An 18,913-nucleotide genomic window follows, 5' to 3' on the forward strand; every position below is an offset into this window, starting at 1 on the left:
GGTTCATTATTAAATTTAATGATTTTTTTAAAAAAAACATAAAATAAAAGGAAACAATTTTGTATAGATGATTTATTTTGCGTTGACTGGCTGAATAGAACTGGAAACGCTGTGATCACAGCTTGTTGGCTGCGCTTGCAGCTTCACCCAGACCACTGCTCTATGCTGAGTCCTGGAATCATTGATGGACGTGACCTGTGTTGTGTCTGATTTGTGGGCGGTTTTCCCAGAGCTGTCCACCCTAATTGGCCCACTATGGCATGTGATTGGGGGTGGGTGGGATACACAACCATGCTGTATTGATTTTCTTAATGAGGAGAAACAGCGTGTCTGTTACCCTGCTATGTAAACAGACTAGCAACTGGGACGGCTGTGATTGGCCCAATGTGAGCATGTGACATGTACTCTAAGGCAGCAATATGCGATTAGATGAACACGAGGAGCGTGTCATCCAGGTTAATGGGCGGACCTCTATTGAAGGGCAGCCTTGATTGGCCCCTTCACAGCATATGATCTGTAACTGGAGGAGGTGGGAGGTGAACGCTGTCTCCACGTGGATTTTGCAGAGGCTGGGAACGCTCTGAACAGTGCAGGGAGCCCCAACTACATGCTGGTATATGTGAGTAACAGGCTTCATTGAGATATTCTAACTGCTGACATGTACTATAGAGCTGTGAGTGTTATGTGATGGACTCTTTTCATTTACCTTTCATTATGCAGAGTTTTAAATTTATTTGGACCAGGACATGCCAATTGCAACCTGAGGGGTATGTTTGACTTTAGAGATATATGCAGCACCATATGGGGTGTTGCATAGGCACTTGGTGATTGTATTGCTTTTTCCATAGGACTCTAGTCCATTCATCTACACGGACACAGAAAAGGAAAAAGCTTGCTGAAGGGGAATTATGAATGGGCATGTTTTTAATAGGTATTTTTTATTATATGGGCACATAGGTGTTTCTGGTTTTGAGGTGATGGACCTCTATGTGTTATTCTCCTCCTATGCACCCTCCGGAGATTGGTATCTCCTTCTGCCATGATTATTTACTGTGAGATTCCTGATGGTAATTACACCTGAAAATATGAACTGTTTGGGACACAAAATTCTTTTAATTTTTCAGGTGACACCATCATTCACCTAGAATATACAGCCTTGTCCCGAATGAGATGACAAAAATCTGAAAAATATTTCTATAACAGGAATTCTTTGTTCGGTAATATCCACGCTAATATTTTGTGGAACTCTGTGTTACCTGGTAATTTTTGGAGACTAAAGATACGACAGCACCAGAGGAGACTATAATAGTCATATGTACAATCTGAAGATCATTTGTTTGATGTACTCTGTTTGGGGAGATTACAAAAACTATGTCTGTATTCACTTTATGATTGGAGGATAATGTATAAATTAATTGTATTTTTCTATACTACTTTTTGATGACCCCTGAAGAACCTTCTATTAGAAAGGGGAAACGCGTCGGGTCGATTAGGGGTAGAAGGTTGACAGCCTCCTCACTAATATAGGAAGTGGCAGTATATATGGAATTATATCTCAGTGCAGAACCGACTAATTTAGGGTAAAAAGTGCTGCCTTTAGGGATCTTGACTGTAGGACCCTTAACTATTGGACTGTTTAGGGATATATTTTTATATTGCGCCTTACTGACATTTGTTCTTGCTCCTAAATTGGGGTAACACATAGGACTATAAAAATAAGGGGGATATATGTTTGAAATTTTCCTGCTGTACTGTCCCCATCATATAGTAATGTTCCCATTGTATAGTAATGTCTCCTGCTGTAATGTCCCCAGTGTATAGTAAAGTCTCCATTGTATAGTAATGTCCCCATTGTTTAGTAAAGTCTCCATTGTATAGTAATGTCCCCATTGTTTAGTAATGTCCCCATTGTTTAGTAATGTGCCCATTGTATAGTAATGTGCCCATTGTATAGTAATGTGCCCATTGTATAGTAATGTCCCCTGCTGTAATGTCCCCAATGTACAGTAATGTACCCATTGTTTAGTAATGTTGCCTGCTGTAATGTTCTCTGCTGTAAAGTCCCCATTGCATAGTAATGTTCCATGCTGTAATGTCTCCTGCTGTAATGTCTCCTGCTGTAATGTGCCCATTGTATAGTAAGGTCCCCTGCTGTAATGTCCCCATTGTATAGTAATGTGCCCATTGTATAGTACTGTCTCCTGCTGTAATGTCTCTTGCTGTGGTGTCCCCATTGTATAGTAATGTCCCCTGCTGTAACATTCCTTGCTGTAATGTCCCCATTGTTTAGTAATGTGCTCCTGCTGGTTCCCTTCTGTCTCCCATTATGCCATTGTTTACACACAATAAAAGATATTCTCACCTCTCCTCCGTGCCCGCCGTGACTCCAGCTGCTTCTTCCAGTCCGCAGGCCCATAGACCCCGTCATGATAGCGTCCGGTTTACGGAGCGGCCGCAGCAGGATGTTGTCATTGCTTTACTGCAGTTGAATGCTTTACAGCGCCACAAAGCATTCAAGTGCAGTAAAGCGCTGACAGCAGCAGTGGCGGTGGTGGCCCCGGACAGGTGAGTATACAGCAGTGTGTTCAGTGTATACATACATACATGTGCGCTATGTGTGTGTATGTGCTCGGTGTATTCATGTGTGTCTGCCTTGTGTGTGTATGTGCTCACGTGTGTGTGTGTGTGTGCTATGTGTGTGTATGTGCTCACGTGTGTGTCTGCCTTGTGTGTGTATGTGCTCACGTGTGTGTGCGCTATGTGTGTCTATGTGCTCACGTGTGTGTGTGTCTGCTATGTGTGTGTATGTGCTCACGTGTGTGTGTGCTATGTGTGTGTATGTGCTCACGTGTGTGTGTGTCTGCTATGTGTGTGTATGTGCTCACGTGTGTGTGTGCTATGTGTGTGTATGTGCTCATGTGTGTGTGTGTGCTATGTGTGTCTATGTGCTCACGTGTTTGTGTGCGTGCAGTGAGGACCTGGAAGCCAAAGCATCGTTCGAACTGCGCCTGCGCAACTTCCAGTGCTGTGCCGGCATAGGAGAACAGACAATACTGGAGATTATGTCTGTAGATGTGACTGAATTCAGGGTAAATTTCACAAGAGAATGACACAAGGATTTACGATTATTGTGGATTTATTTTCTTCACATTCTTTCTGTAGGATGACATCCACTTTGTAAATTTGCTACAAGGCTGGAATTTACGAGAACACGACTCGCTGTATTTGGATTCTGAATCCTCTGGATCCATCAGACACATCACGGTTTCCCGGTCGCACTCGCAGGTTGTTATCGCACAGTCATTCAAGTACACACTGTGATCTGTGGGAATAAAAGAAACATCCATCATTTATCATCCACAAATCAGCGGTAACACTGACCGGAGAGAACACTGACCGGAGAGAACACTGACCGGAGAGATCACTGACCGGAGAGGACACTGACCGGAGAGGACACTGACCGGAGAGGACACTGACCGGAGAGGACACTGACCAGAGAGAACACTGAGCGGAGAGGACACTGAGCGGAGAGGACACTGAGCGGAGAGGACACTGAGCGGAGAGGACACTGAGCGGAGAGGACACTGAGCGGAGAGGACACTGACCGGAGAGAACACTGACCGGAGAGGACACTGACCGGAGAGAACACTGACCGGAGAGAACACTGACCGGAGAGGACACTGACCGGAAAGAACATACCTCAGATATTAGTAACATTAATCTCTGCAGAAGGGAAGACTTGTACAAATTATTTTTCTCTTTGGGGACGATTAAAGCAAAAGTTTGTTGCATACATGTGGTGTAAAACTGATTTTGTGCACCTTATGGAATTTTGTGCCAGGTATACAGGGTGGGCTGTATAAATATATATGGGTGAATCCCCCAAGAATCCAACAAGCAATATGAACAGTAACAGACAAAGAAGGGGGAAAATTATGGAGAGGATCAACAATAAAGTATATATTATATTAAGAGATAGGACAATAGATGAAGAGCGCTGTCCCTGGGTAGTAGAGATAAGAGCACTGTCCCTGGGTAGTAGAGATAAGAGCGCTGTCCCTGGGTAGTAGAGATAAGAGCGCTGTCCCTGGGTAGTAGAGATAAGAGCACTGTCCCTGGGTAGTAGAGATAAGAGCACTGTCCCTGGGTAGTAGAGATTAGAGTGCTGTCCCTGGGTAGTAGAGATAAGAGCGCTGTGCCTGGGTAGTAGAGATAAGAGCGCTGTGCCTGGGTAGTAGAGATAAGAGCGCTGTCCCTGGGTAGTAGAGATAAGAGCGCTGTCCCTGGGTAGTAGAGATAAGAGCGCTGTCCCTGGGTAGTAGAGATAAGAGCGCTGTCCCTGGGTAGTAGAGATAAGAGCACTGTCCCTGGGTAGTAGAGATAAGAGCACTGTCCCTGGGTAGTAGAGATAAGAGCGCTGTCCCTGGGTAGTAGAGATAAGAGCGCTGTGCCTGGGTAGTAGAGATAAGAGCGCTGTCCCTGGGTAGTAGAGATAAGAGCGCTGTCCCTGGGTAGTAGAGATAAGAGCGCTGTGCCTGGGTAGTAGAGATAAGAGCGCTGTGCCTGGGTAGTAGAGATAAGAGCGCTGTCCCTGGGTAGTAGAGATAAGAGCGCTGTGCCTGGGTAGTAGAGATAAGAGCGCTGTCCCTGGGTAGTAGAGATAAGAGCGCTGTCCCTGGGTAGTAGAGATAAGAGCGCTGTCCCTGGGTAGTAGAGATAAGAGCGCTGTCCCTGGGTAGTAGAGATAAGAGCACTGTCCCTGGGTAGTAGAGATAAGAGCACTGTCCCTGGGTAGTAGAGATTAGAGTGCTGTCCCTGGGTAGTAGAGATAAGAGCGCTGTGCCTGGGTAGTAGAGATAAGAGCGCTGTCCCTGGGTAGTAGAGATAAGAGCGCTGTCCCTGGGTAGTAGAGATAAGAGCGCTGTCCCTGGGTAGTAGAGATAAGAGCGCTGTCCCTGGGTAGTAGAGATAAGAGAGCTGTCCCTGGGTAGTAGAGATAAGAGCGCTGTCACTGGGTAGTAGAGATAAGAGCGCTGTCCCTGGGTAGTAGAGATAACAGTGCTGTCCCTGGGTAGTAGAGATAAGAGCGCTGTTCCTGGGTAGTAGGGATAAGAGCTCTGTCCCTGGGTAGTAGAGATAAGAGAGCTGTCCCTGGGTAGTAGAGATAAGAGCGCTGTCCCTGGGTAGTAGAGATAAGAGCACTGTCCCTGGGTAGTAGAGATAAGAGCACTGTCCCTGGGTAGTAGAGATAACAGTGCTGTCCCTGGGTAGTAGAGATAAGAGCACTGTTCCTGGGTAGTAGAGATAAGAGCGCTGTCCCTGGGTAGTAGAGATAAGAGCGCTGTCCCTGGGTAGTAGGGATAAGAGCACTGTCCCTGGGTAGTAGAGATAAGAGCGCTGTCCCTGGGTAGTAGAGATAAGAGCGCTGTCCCTGGGTAGTAGAGATAAGAGCGCTGTCCCTGGGTAGTAGAGATAAGAGCGCTGTCCCTGGGTAGTAGAGATAAGAGCACTGTCCCTGGGTAGTAGAGATAAGAGCGCTGTCCCTGGGTAGTAGAGATAACAGTGCTGTCCCTGGGTAGTAGAGATAAGAGCACTGTCCCTGGGTAGTAGAGATAAGAGCGCTGTCCCTGGGTAGTAGAGATAAGAGCACTGTCCCTGGGTAGTAGAGATAAGAGCGCTGTCCCTGGGTAGTAGAGATAAGAGCTCTGTCCCTGGGTAGTAGAGATAAGAGCACTGTCCCTGGGTAGTAGAGATAAGAGCGCTGTCCCTGGGTAGTAGAGATAAGAGCGCTGTCCCTGGGTAGTAGAGATAAGAGCGCTGTCCCTGGGTAGTAGAGATAAGAGCTCTGTCCCTGGGTAGTAGAGATAAGAGCACTGTCCCTGGGTAGTAGGGATAAGAGCGCTGTCCCTGGGTAGTAGGGATAAGAGCGCTGTCCCTGGGTAGTAGGGATAAGAGCCCTGTCCCTGGGTAGTAGAGATAAGAGCACTGTCCCTGGGTAGTAGAGATAAGAGCACTGTCCCTGGGTAGTAGAGATAAGAGCACTGTCCCTGGGTAGTAGAGATAAGAGCGCTGTCCCTGGGTAGTAGAGATAAGAGCACTGTCCCTGGGTAGTAGAGATAAGAGCGCTGTCCCTGGGTAGTAGAGATAAGAGCGCTGTCCCTGGGTAGTAGAGATAAGAGCACTGTCCCTGGGTAGTAGAGATAAGAGCACTGTCCCTGGGTAGTAGAGATAAGAGCCCTGTCCCTGGGTAGTAGAGATAAGAGCCCTGTCCCTGGGTAGTAGAGATAAGAGCACTGTCCCTGGGTAGTAGAGATAAGAGCGCTGTCCCTGGGTAGTAGAGATAACAGTGCTGTCCCTGGGTAGTAGAGATAAGAGCGCTGTTCCTGGGTAGTAGGGATAAGAGCTCTGTCCCTGGGTAGTAGAGATAAGAGCGCTGTCCCTGGGTAGTAGAGATAAGAGCACTGTCCCTGGGTAGTAGAGATAAGAGCGCTGTCCCTGGGTAGTAGAGATAAGAGCGCTGTCCCTGGGTAGTAGAGATAAGAGCGCTGTTCCTGGGTAGTAGGGATAAGAGCCCTGTCCCTGGGTAGTAGAGATAAGAGCGCTGTCCCTGGGTAGTAGAGATAAGAGCGCTGTCCCTGGGTAGTAGAGATAAGAGCGCTGTTCCTGGGTAGTAGGGATAAGAGCTCTGTCCCTGGGTAGTAGAGATAAGAGAGCTGTCCCTGGGTAGTAGAGATAAGAGCACTGTCCCTGGGTAGTAGAGATAAGAGCGCTGTCCCTGGGTAGTAGAGATAAGAGCGCTGTCCCTGGGTAGTAGAGATAAGAGCACTGTCCCTGGGTACTAGAGATAAGAGCGCTGTCCCTGGGTAGTAGAGATAAGAGCGCTGTCCCTGGGTAGTAGAGATAAGAGCGCTGTCCCTGGGTAGTAGGGATAAGAGCGCTGTCCCTGGGTAGTAGAGATAAGAGCGCTGTCCCTGGGTAGTAGGGATAAGAGCGCTGTCCCTGGGTAGTAGGGATAAGAGCGCTGTCCCTGGGTAGTAGAGATAAGAGCGCTGTCCCTGGGTAGTAGAGATAAGAGCGCTGTCCCTGGGTAGTAGGAATAAGAGCACTGTCCCTGGGTAGTAGGGGTAAGAGCGCTGTCCCTGGGTAGTAGAGGTAAGAGCGCTGTCCCTGGGTAGTAGGGATAAGAGCGCTGTCCCTGGGTAGTAGGGATAAGAGCGCTGTCCCTGGGTAGTAGGGATAAGAGCGCTGTCCCTGGGTAGTAGAGATAAGAGCCCTGTCCCTGGGTAGTAGGAATAAGAGCGCTGTCCCTGGGTAGTAGGAATAGTTCAAAAAGTATGAGAAAGCAGGTTGATATACCGCGCCATACCACAGAAGTCAAAAGGGTTGAAATTAAATCACTTTTTCTTTATTTTCACAGGTCTACGCGTTTCAGGGACATAACCGTCCCCTTCCTCAGGACAATGCACAGAAAATACTATGACAAGAGGCAGGTTGTGAGCTCCCATATATACATCCGAAAAAAAGGGTCACGCAATCATTCAGTGCGTCATGATGCTATGACTCATAGAAGCACGAGGTGAAGAATAAAGCTGTGAACATTGACACAAAGAAAAAAAGAGGAAGAAAAAATGGAGAAAAAGGAGGAGAGAAAAAAAAAAAAAAAAAGGAGAAAAAAAAGGGAGAAAAAAAGAAAAAGAAAAAAAAGAAAAAACGCTATGAATAAATTTTTAATATTAAATAAATGCGAAAAAACATGAGTGATCTCTTGGAAAAAAATGTAAATGGAATGTATATATTATACATGTATGTAACTGTTGGAAAAAATCTATAATGAATAAATATAAATATAAATAAATATAAAAATGAAAAAATGGTCCCATTCTGAACTGTGGAAATAATTAATGGGTAGTAGAGATAAGAGCACTGTCCCTGGGTAGTAGAGATAAGAGCACTGTCCCTGGGTAGTAGGGATAAGAGCGCTGTCCCTGGGTAGTAGAGATAAGAGCTCTGTCCCTGGGTAGTAGGGATAAGAGCGCTGTCCCTGGGTAGTAGAGATAAGAGCACTGTCCCTGGGTAGTAGAGATAAGAGCACTGTCCCTGGGTAGTAGAGATAAGAGCACTGTCCCTGGGTAGTAGGGATAAGAGCGCTGTCCCTGGGTAGTAGGGATAAGAGCACTGTCCCTGGGTAGTAGAGATAAGAGCACTGTCCCTGGGTAGTAGAGATAAGAGTGCTGTCCCTGGGTAGTAGAGATAAGAGCGCTGTCCCTGGGTAGTAGAGATAAGAGCACTGTCCCTGGGTAGTAGAGATAAGAGCGCTGTCCCTGGGTAGCACAGATAAGAGCACTGTTCCTGGGTAGAAGAGATAAGAGCGCTGTCCCTGGGTAGTAGAGATAAGAGCACTGTCCCTGGGTAGTAGAGATAAGAGCGCTGTCCCTGGGTAGCACAGATAAGAGCACTGTCCCTGGGTAGTAGAGATAAGAGTGCTGTCCCTGGGTAGTAGAGATAAGAGCGCTGTCCCTGGGTAGTAGAGATTAGAGTGCTGTCCCTGGGTAGTAGAGATAAGAGCGCTGTCCCTGGGTAGTAGAGATTAGAGTGCTGTCCCTGGGTAGTAGAGATAAGAGCGCTGTCCCTGGGTAGTAGAGATTAGAGTGCTGTCCCTGGGTAGTAGAGATAAGAGCGCTGTCCCTGGGTAGTAGAGATAAGAGCGCTGTCCCTGGGTAGTAGAGATTAGAGCGCTGTCCCTGGGTAGTAGAGATTAGAGTGCTGTCCCTGGGTAGTAGAGATAAGAGCGCTGTCCCTGGGTAGTAGAGATTAGAGTGCTGTCCCTGGGTAGTAGAGATTAGAGTGCTGTCCCTGGGTAGTAGAGATTAGAGCGCTGTCCCTGGGTAGTAGAGATTAGAGTGCTGTCCCTGGGTAGTAGAGATTAGAGCGCTGTCCCTGGGTAGTAGAGATTAGAGAGCTGTCCCTGGGTAGTAGAGATAAGAGCACTGTCCTTGGGTAGTAGAGATAAGAGCTCTGTCCCTGGGTAGTAGAGGTAAGAGTGCTCTCCACATAAACTGACTCTGTCGGGGTGTAGAATTTCACGCCTCTGTAGCTGATCCCTTTGGTCGCTGGCCATGCTGAGTTGATGGCACTGCTGGACATCTTCCTGGGGTCTCATCTGCTGCACTAAGTTTCTTTATCCGATCACCGACTCTACAGTCCTTAGCGTTGCCTATTTTTTGGTGTCCCCAATGCTGAGAAAACCAGGCAGAAAGTAATTTATAATTTTATGCCATCATGGAGGCGTCTGATTGGCTACAACTTTATTCTCCCACCCCTCCCTCGCTCCCAACAACGACCCCCAAAATTCTGCCAATATCATTAAGAAGGAGGAGTCCAGGAGGTGATGATCTCACATCCCCCGTCTGCTTCCTAAGTTTTCTTACTTTGCAACATTTTTTGCACACCTGCCTAAAACTTTTGCACAGTGCGGTATATACATATAGATATATATATATATATATATATATATATTGTGAGACTGTGACCGGGGTTATCTATGACGGCCGGTATGTCTCGCCCAGGTTGTGCTCACTCCATGATAGAAAGTAAATCCACTATAGGGTTAATGCTGTTTCCCTACAGGCTTAAGGAAGGGTTAAAAGGAAACAGGAACGAGGGCAGGTGTGCCGGGTGTGGGGGAAGTGACCAGAACTTCCTGAGCCCTCTGCTGGAGAGGCACATGTATTTTGTTATGGACTTTTTTTGTTTGGATTAAACACCGTGTGCTGTGAACCTTGATGCCTGGATCCCGTGTCTTCTGCTGCGCAGCCGACCGCGCTACCTCACATATGGTGGAGAATCGGCGGGCATGACAGCCGGTGAGGTGTAGCATCCATCCCTGGTGACCCAGCTGCGCATGTCCTGGATTCGAGCGGCTATACTACAGCCCAAACCCGGCGACGCCATGGAGGACATACTAAAGCATTTGGCTCAGGCTAATGCACAGCAGCAACAGGCTAATGCACAGCAGCAACAGACCAATGCACACCTGCTCCAATCCTTGCAAGTGCAGGAAAAAAAAACTCCAAGAACAGTTGGATCAGGCCAATGCACGTCAGCAGCAATCCTTGCAAGTGCAGGTCAAAATGCACCAAGAACAGATGGAGCAGGCCAATGCACGTCAGCAGCAATCCTTGCAAGTGCAGGACAAAAGGCACCAAGAACAGATGGATCAGGCCAATGCACGTCAGCAGCAAGCCTTACAATTGCAGGAAAAAAGGCACCAAGAACAGATGGTTCTCCTGGCCAAGTCGATCCGTGCCGGACCGGCAGCAACAACCCCGGGACCGGGTGACGACGGCAGCGTCCGGAAAGCGGTGAGACAAGCGTTGCAAAAGATGACCCCGGGTGATGATGTGGAAGCGTTCCTGGCGGTGTTTGAGCGGGTGGCCGAGCGGGAAAAGCTGCCGACCCCGCAGTGGGCTGAGGTATTGTCGCCCTATCTGACGGGGGAACCCCAAAAAGCGTACCTGGACCTCGGTACCGAGGACGCCATTGACTATGTGACCCTGAAAGCCGAAATACTGGCTCGGTTGGGGGTGAATACCTATGTACGGGCTCAGCGGGTAAATCAGTGGTTCTATGAGGAAGCCAAACCCGTACGCTCCCAGGCCTATGACTTATTACATCTTGTAAAAAAGTGGTTGCAGCCTGACACTCTGAGCCCGGCGCAAATGGTGGAAAGGGTAGTAGTGGATCGTTTTGTGCGCACTTTACCCGTCACCGTTCAACGGTGGGTAGGACAGGGTGACCCGAGTACCCTGGACCAATTAGTGTCCCTGGTAGAGCGGCATGTGGCTACGCAGGACTTGATACGGGACACTGAGACTTTGCGTACCGCCCGTCGGTCCGGCCCCTCCAAGCCTAGGGCCAAGGACCCACCGCCGACACCGGTACAGGAGTCCGCTACCATCCTGGCTGAGGCCGCGCCCGCCGTTCCTGAGGTCCGGAAGGCCATGTACCCTAAACGACAACTTGTCAAGGGGGTTTCCTTCCCTATTAGATGTTGGCGGTGCCAGCGGGTGGGACATATGGAAGCCCAGTGTCCACTCACCACGGAGCCCATGGATTGTGGGGTTACCCGGCGGGGTTCAATGTATGCTCAGGTGGTGTGTACCGCTGACCTGGTCTCCCCAGAGACAGAGCCCCACTTGTGCCAAATACAGGTGAATGGATGTCCGGTTACAGGATTGTTGGATTCCGGAAGCTTAGTGACCCTTGTGCGATCCACCTTGAGAGCCAAAGTAAAGGCCACAGGACGCACTGTGGGGGTGGTTTGCATACATGGGGACCGCCACGACTATCCCACGGGGATTGTCACCATCACAGCACCTTGCGGTCAGGTGCAACATGAGGTGGGACTTCTTAACACTCTTCCTTATGACGTGATCCTAGGAAGGGATCTGCCCTATTTTTGGACTTTATGGAGGGGACCCCCTAAGTCCCCTCAGATATTGGTCGGTCCGGGACCTGAGCCCTACAATCCTGAATCCGGGACACCTGCCGTAGGGGTCACGATGATAGGGACAGAGTGTGAACCCGATAGGTCACCCCTAGAGGTATTGGCAGGAGAGGCTGAGACGGTCGAGCCCATCCCGGAGTTGGAGGCGTCCCCGGATACGTTTGGGACAGCCCAACTCCAGGACCCTACGTTAATACATGCCCGGAGTCGGGTGACAGTAGTTGACGGGGTGGCACAGCTGCCCAGTGCCCAGGTAAGGTACCCCCATTTCGCTCTTAAGCAGGATTTACTCTACCGGGTAGATGAAATACGGGGCGTAGGGGTAGAACAGTTGGTGGTGCCCCAGCCGCATCGCCGGCGGGTCCTCGACTTGGCTCATAAACACCTGATGAGTGGCCACCTAGGGGTCAAGAAAACGCAGGAGCGAATATTGCAAAGGTTCTATTGGCCCGGGGTCTTTGGGGAGGTAAAACGGTTCTGCGAAACCTGCCCGGAGTGTCAGCTTACTGCACCCCTGACCCATTTTCGCAGTCCGTTGGTACCGTTACCCATTATAGAAGTCCCTTTTGAACGGATAGGGATGGATCTGGTGGGGCCCCTCGTAAAGTCCGCTCGAGGGCACCAACACATCCTAGTGATCGTTGACTATGCCACCCGGTATCCCGAGGCGATACCTCTCAGACATACTGCAGCAAAGCTTATAGCTCGGGAGTTGTTTGCTGTGTTCTGCCGGGTGGGATTGCCCAAGGAGATCCTTACGGATCAGGGGACCCCATTCATGTCTAAAGTGACCAAAGAGCTATGCCGGCTACTCCAGATCAAGCAGTTGCGTACGTCTGTGTATCATCCGCAAACGGACGGTTTAGTCGAGCGTTTCAATAAAACCCTGAAAACCATGCTAAGAAGGGTGATTTCAAAAGACGGGAAAGACTGGGATATGATGCTTCCCTATTTGATGTTTGCCATACGAGAGGTGCCACAGGCATCCACGGGGTTTTCGCCTTTTGAATTGTTATACGGGCGCCATCCCCGGGGATTGTTGGACCTGGCAAAGGAAACATGGGAACAAGAGCCCACCCCCCATAAAAGTGTGATTGAACACATTTTGGGTATGCAGAACCGCATAAGCGCGGTCATGCCAATTGTGAAGGAGCACTTACAGGAGGCTCAGGCCGCGCAAAGCGGCCGCTACAATAGACAAGCCACCGTGCGGACCTTTAAACCCGGGGATCGGGTGTTGGTATTGATCCCCACGGCGGAGAGCAAATTCCTGGCTCAGTGGCAAGGCCCCTACGAGATAAAGGAAAGAGTCGGGGTGGTCAACTATAAAGTATTGCAGCCCGGTAGGCGGAAACCTGAACAAATATACCATGTCAACCTATTAAAACCTTGGCAGGAACGGGAAAGCCTGATGGCTGTTTTTTCCCCACCTCCCTCCTCTTCGGGTCGTTCACATCCGGCTCCAGCGACCTCCGGAGAGGACGAACCGGAAGTAAGGATTGGAGAAGCCCTCACCAAGCAACAGAGGCGAGAGGCCAGACGGTTGGTTCAGCAGAACCCCGATGTCTTCTCCGAGCTGCCCGGTAGGACCAGTCTGATACGACATGATATTGTCACCGAGCCCCACCTGAAGGTACGCCTGAAGTCATACCGGGTGCCGGAGGCTCGACGACAAGCCATATCGGAGGAAGTAAAGACAATGTTACGCCTGGGGGTCATCGAAAAATCCCGGAGTGAATGGGCTAGTCCGATTGTCCTAATACCAAAACCCGATGGCTCCTTAAGGTTCTGCAATGACTTTAGGAGATTGAACGAAATATCCAAGTTCGATCTCTACCCCATGCCCCGGGTGGATGAGCTGATTGATAGGCTGGGACAGGCGCGATATTTTACCACGCTCGACCTGACCAAAGGGTACTGGCAGGTGCCACTAACGGAGTCCGCCAAGGAGAAAACAGCTTTTGTTACGCCGGAGGGTCTCTTCCACTATGTTGTCTTGCCTTTTGGGTTACATGGCGCTCCGGCCACGTTCCAGAGGTTGATGGACTTAGTGCTGGAACCCCACCAGGCGTATGCATCAGCGTACCTGGATGACATCATTATTTACAGCTCCGATTGGCAGACCCACTTGGAACAGGTACAAGCGGTGGTGGACGCGCTTCGAACAGCCGGATTGACAGCCAATCCCAAGAAATGTGCATTGGGACTCACGGAAGCCCGCTACTTGGGCTACGTGATAGGCCAAGGAGTGATTAAGCCCCAAATTAACAAGGTTGAGGCGATCCAGAAGTGGCCTAGACCCCTGACCACGAAGCAGGTTAGGGCCTTCCTGGGTATCGTGGGGTACTACAGGAGGTTTGTAAAGGATTTTGCGGGACTATCAGCCCCCTTGACGGACCTTCTCAAAGGCAAGAAGTCCGTCATGGTGCGGTGGACTCCGCAGGCCGAGGACTCCTTCCGGGCCCTGAAGGGGGTCCTGTGCGGACAGCCCGTTCTGGTCAACCCTGATTTCCGGAAGGAGTTCATAGTACAGACTGACGCCTCGGAGGTCGGCCTGGGGGCAGTGCTGTCTCAGGTGGTTCAGGGGGAGGAACACCCCGTCACCTTCTTGAGTAGGAAGCTCACCCCTCCCGAGCGGAATTATAGCGTAGTGGAGAAGGAGTGCCTGGCGATCAAGTGGGCCTTGGAGTCCCTACGCTATTACCTGCTGGGTCGGCAGTTTCGCTTGGTGACGGATCACTCTCCACTGGTCTGGATGAGGTCCGCCAAGGAACGGAATGCCCGGGTTACCCGGTGGTTCCTTTCTCTGCAGAACTTCCGGTTTACGGTTGAACACCGGGCCGGTAGGTTGCAGGGCAACGCCGATGCCTTGTCCCGCGGCCCGTGCTTGATGGCTGGAGTTCAACCCCGCACGCTTGAACTGAGGGGGGGGGTATGTGAGACTGTGACCGGGGTTATCTATGACGGCCGGTATGTCTCGCCCAGGTTGTGCTCACTCCATGATAGAAAGTAAATCCACTATAGGGTTAATGCTGTTTCCCTACAGGCTTAAGGAAGGGTTAAAAGGAAACAGGAACGAGGGCAGGTGTGCCGGGTGTGGGGGAAGTGACCAGAACTTCCTGAGCCCTCTGCTGGAGAGGCACATGTATTTTGTTATGGACTTTTTTTGTTTGGATTAAACACCGTGTGCTGTGAACCTTGATGCCTGGATCCCGTGTCTTCTGCTGCGCAGCCGACCGCGCTACCTCACAATATATATATATATATATATATATATATATATATATAGTTGTGTCCGACATCACATGACCTGACACTGCTCGACTGGATGCATTTCCACTTTAATGATTTTAAGGACAAAATTGTAAATTTTCTGCTTCTCACAACGTCCCCGAGTGTCCTGACCCCGAGGAGACCCCTGGACTTACTGCAGGTGATGGTCCCATTACTAGAGGTGTCCTGACCCCATGGAGACCCCCGGACTTACTGCAGGTGATGGTCCCATTACTAGGGGTGTCCTGACCCCGAGGAGACCCCTGGACTTGCTGCAGGTGATGGTCCCATTACTAGGGGTGTCCTGACCCCGAGCAGACCCCTGGACTTACCGCAGGTGATGGTCCCGTTACTGTAGGTGTAAGAGTAACGATGGAATTCATTACGACAGGGCGAACCTAATCTTGAAATATAGCAGCAATAATGTTCATGACAGCACCTGAGAGAGGAGAAGAAAGACAATAGAAAAGAGGAGAGGAGAGGAGAGGAAAAGAGAGTTGAGGTGAAGAGAAGAGAGGAGATTAAAAGAGAGGAGAGAGGAGAGGAGAAGGGAGCAGACAAGAGGAGAAAAGAGAAGAGAGGAGAAGGGAAGAGGGGAAGAGAGGAAAGGAGAAGAGAGGAGAGAAGCAGACATCAGAAGAGAGGAGCGAAGAGGAGTAGAGAGGAGAGGGAAAGAAGAGAGGAGAAGAAAGGAGAGAAGAGGAGAAATGAGGAGAGGAGAAGAGAGGAGGGAAGAAGAGAAGAGAGGAGAGAAGAGAAGAAAGGAGAGGAGAAGAAAGGAGAGAAGAGAGAGGAGAGGAGAAGAAAGAGGAGAGGAGAGGGGAGGAGAAGAGAGGAAAAGAGAGGAGAGGGGAAGAGAGTGGAGGAGAGGAGAAAACAAGAGAGGCGAGAAGAGAGGATAGGAGCAGAAGAGAGGAGAGAAGACAGGAGAGGAGAATAGAGGAGAAAAGAGGAGAAAAGAGGAGAAGAGTAGGGAGGAAAAGAGAGGAGAGAAGAACAGAAGAGGGGAGATTAGAAGAGAGGAGAGAAGATAGGAGAAGGGAGTAGACGAGAGGAGAAAAGAGAAGAGAGTAGAAGAGAAGAGGAGAAGAGAGGAAAGGAGAAGAGATGAGAGAAGCAAACATAAGAAGAGAGGAGCGAAGAGGAGTAGAGAGGAGAGGGAAAGAAGAGAGGAGAGAAGATGAGAAATGAGGAGAGGAGAATGGAGGAGGGAAGAAGAGAGGAGAGGAGAGAAGAGAAGAAAGGAGAGGAGAAGAAAGGAAAGGAGAAGAGAGAGGGGAGGAGAAGAAAGAGGAGAGGGGAGAAGAAGAGAGGAAAAGAGAGAAGAGGGGAAGAGAGTGGAGGAGAGGAGAAAAAAGGAGAAGAGAGGAGAAAACAGGAGAGGCGAGAAGGGGGGGAGAGAAGAGAGGAGAGAGGAGAGGAGAAGAGAGGCGAGAAGAGAGGATAGGAGCAGAAGAGAGGGGAGAAGACAGGAGAGGAGAAGAGAGGAGAAAAGAGGAGAAGAGTAGGGAGGAAAAGGGAGGAAAGGAGAAGAGAGGAGAGGACAAGACAGGAGAAAAGAGAAGAAGAGAAAAGATGAGAAGAGAGGGAAAGAGAGGAGAGGGAAAAAAAGCAGAGAACAGGAAATATGAGAAGAGGAGAAGAGAGAAAAAGAGAAGGGAGAAGAAGAAAGGAGAAAAGAGGAAATAAGAGAAGAAATAATAGGAGAAGAGAGGAGATGGGAGGAGAAGAGAGGAAAGGAGAAGAGAAAAGAGGAGAAGAGAAGACAGGAAAAGAGAAGAAAGGAGAAGAGAGGAGAGGAGAAATGTGGTGTTACATAGGACTGCAGGTGACATCTACTACATTATCTGTACTCATACAGATATCACTGTGTTATCTGTGGTGTTACATGGGACTGCAGGTGACATCTACTGCATTATCTGTACTCAGAGAGGTATCACTGTGTTATCTGTGGTGTTACATGGGACTGCAGGTGACATCTACTACATTATCTGTACTCAGAGATATCACTGTGTTATCTGTGGTGTTACATAGGACTGCAGGTGACATCTACTACATTATCTGCACTCAGAGATATCACTGTGTTATCTGTGGTGTTACATAGGACTGCAGGTGACATCTACTACATTATCGGTATTCATAGAGATATCACTGTGTTATCTGTGGTGTTACATGGGACTGCAGGTGACATCTACTACATTATCTGTACTCAGAGACATGGATGTTACAACCGCGGTCACAGAGATCGCCACTGTGACCGGACCCGGGGTGCAGGGGGCCCTCTGGCCCCAGCCCCTGATTCAGATAGATGTGTGTCGGAGGCTGCGCATCTATCTGAAATACTGTACATCGGGTCTCTGCACTGCGATGTGCCGGCCGCCAATTAGGGCCATGAATATTGCTCCCTACACACATGATCCTGGGCACGGAGAGCAGAGAATACGCTGATAGCTGCTGCTGCTGTAAGTGGCCGCACATGAAACTGATGTCATGTGCTTTGCTGCTTACACGCTGGTCAGTTGCCGGCATGCCAGCGATGCAGAAGGACGCTGGGGGAGCACGGGTTAGGTGAGTGCCATGGCCACCAGTCGCACAGGGCCTCTTCCGGCAGACAGCAGATGGGGCACCGCAGGAAGCAGCAGGTCACTGTTATTTTCTGCTCCTGCTGTGCACAGGCTTCAGCACAGGGCGCTCTCCCCTCCTTTGTGTTCTGTCTTTTCCCATCTTCACCACAGAGAGAGAGAAGAGGCGCCTGCACTGCTGTGGCCGGAGAGATAGAGGGGGGAGGGGCGCCTGCACTGCTGCGGCCGGAGAGATAGAGGGGGGAGGAGCGCCTTCACTGCTGCGGCCGGAGAGATAGAGGGGGGAGGAGCGCCTGCACTGCTGCGGCCGGAGAGATAGAGGGGGGAGGGGCGCCTGCACTGCTGCAGCCAGAGAGATAGAGGGGGGAGGGGCGCCTGCACTGCTGCAGCCGTAGAGATAGAGGGGGGAGGGGCGCCTGCACTGCTGCAGCCGGAGAGATAGAGGGGGGAGGGGCGCCTGCACTGCTGCAGCCGTAGAGATAGAGGGGGGAGGGGCGCCTGCACTGCTGCAGCCGGAGAGATAGAGGGGGGAGGAGCGCCTGCACTGCTGCGGCCGTAGAGATAGAGGTGGGAGGGGCGCCTGCACTGCTGCGGCCGTAGAGATAGAGGTGGGAGGGGCGCCTGCACTGCTGCAGCCGGAGAGATAGAGGGGGGAGGGGCGCCTGCACTGCTGCAGCCGGAGAGATAGAGGTGGGAGGGGCGCCTGCACTGCTGCGGCCGGAGAGATAGAGGGGGGAGGGGCGCCTGCACTGCTGCGGCCGGAGAGATAGAGGGGGGAGGGACGCCTGCACTGCTGTGGCCGGAGAGATAAAGGGGGGAGGGGCGCCTGCACTGCTGCGGCCGGAGAGATAGAGGGGGGAGGGGCGCCTGCACTGCTGCGGCCGGAGAGATAGAAGGGGGAGGGGCGCCTGCACTGCTGCGGCCGGAGAGATAGAGGTGGGAGGAGCGCATGCACTGCTGCGGCCGGAGAGATAGAGGGGGGAGGGGCGCCTGCACTGCTGCGGCCGGAGAGATAGAGGTGGGAGGGGCGCCTGCACTGCTGCGGCCGGAGAGATAGAGGGGGAGGAGCGCATGCACTGCTGCAGCCGGAGAGATAGAGGTGGGAGGGGCGCCTGCACTGCTGCGGCCGGAGAGATAGAAGGGGGAGGGGCGCCTGCACTGCTGCGGCCGGAGAGATAGAGGTGGGAGGGGCGCCTGCACTGTTGCGGCCGGAGAGATAGAGGGGGTAGGGGCGCCTGCACTGCTGCGGCCGGAGAGATAGAGGTGGGAGGGGCGCCTGCACTGCTGCGGCCGGAGAGATAGAGGTGGGAGGGGCGCCTGCACTGCTGCGGCCGGAGAGATAGAGGGGGGAGGAGCGCATGCACTGCTGCAGCCGGAGAGATAGAGGTGGGAGGGGCGCCTGCACTGCTGCGGCCGGAGAGATAGAGGGGGGAGGAGCGCATGCACTGCTGCAGCCGGAGAAACTGCTTCTAAAGACCCTCCGAATGCCAGGAGGCCAAGAAGGAGATGAGTATATGTCGCGGGCGGAGGAGGGGACGCCGCGCTTTCCCCA

General features: G+C 51.1%; 1 protein-coding gene across 1 annotated transcript in view; it reads right to left on the reverse strand.

Moving 5' to 3' along the window:
- Nucleotides 1-3,125: 3,125 nt before the first annotated feature.
- Nucleotides 3,126-18,913, reverse strand: part of LOC142256702 (basic phospholipase A2 homolog LmutTX-like) — a 31,455-nt gene continuing 15,667 nt past the window's right edge. The window contains exons 3-4 of the mRNA XM_075328551.1: nucleotides 15,112-15,218; nucleotides 3,126-3,322 (exon numbers count right to left, since the gene is read on the reverse strand). Of these exons, the coding sequence (XP_075184666.1) occupies nucleotides 3,126-3,322; nucleotides 15,112-15,218 (304 nt within the window). The remainder of the gene's footprint in view (nucleotides 3,323-15,111; nucleotides 15,219-18,913) is intronic.

Source organism: Anomaloglossus baeobatrachus, chromosome 11 (assembly GCF_048569485.1).
Source record: "Anomaloglossus baeobatrachus isolate aAnoBae1 chromosome 11, aAnoBae1.hap1, whole genome shotgun sequence".
Taxonomy (NCBI): Eukaryota; Metazoa; Chordata; class Amphibia; order Anura; family Aromobatidae; genus Anomaloglossus; species Anomaloglossus baeobatrachus.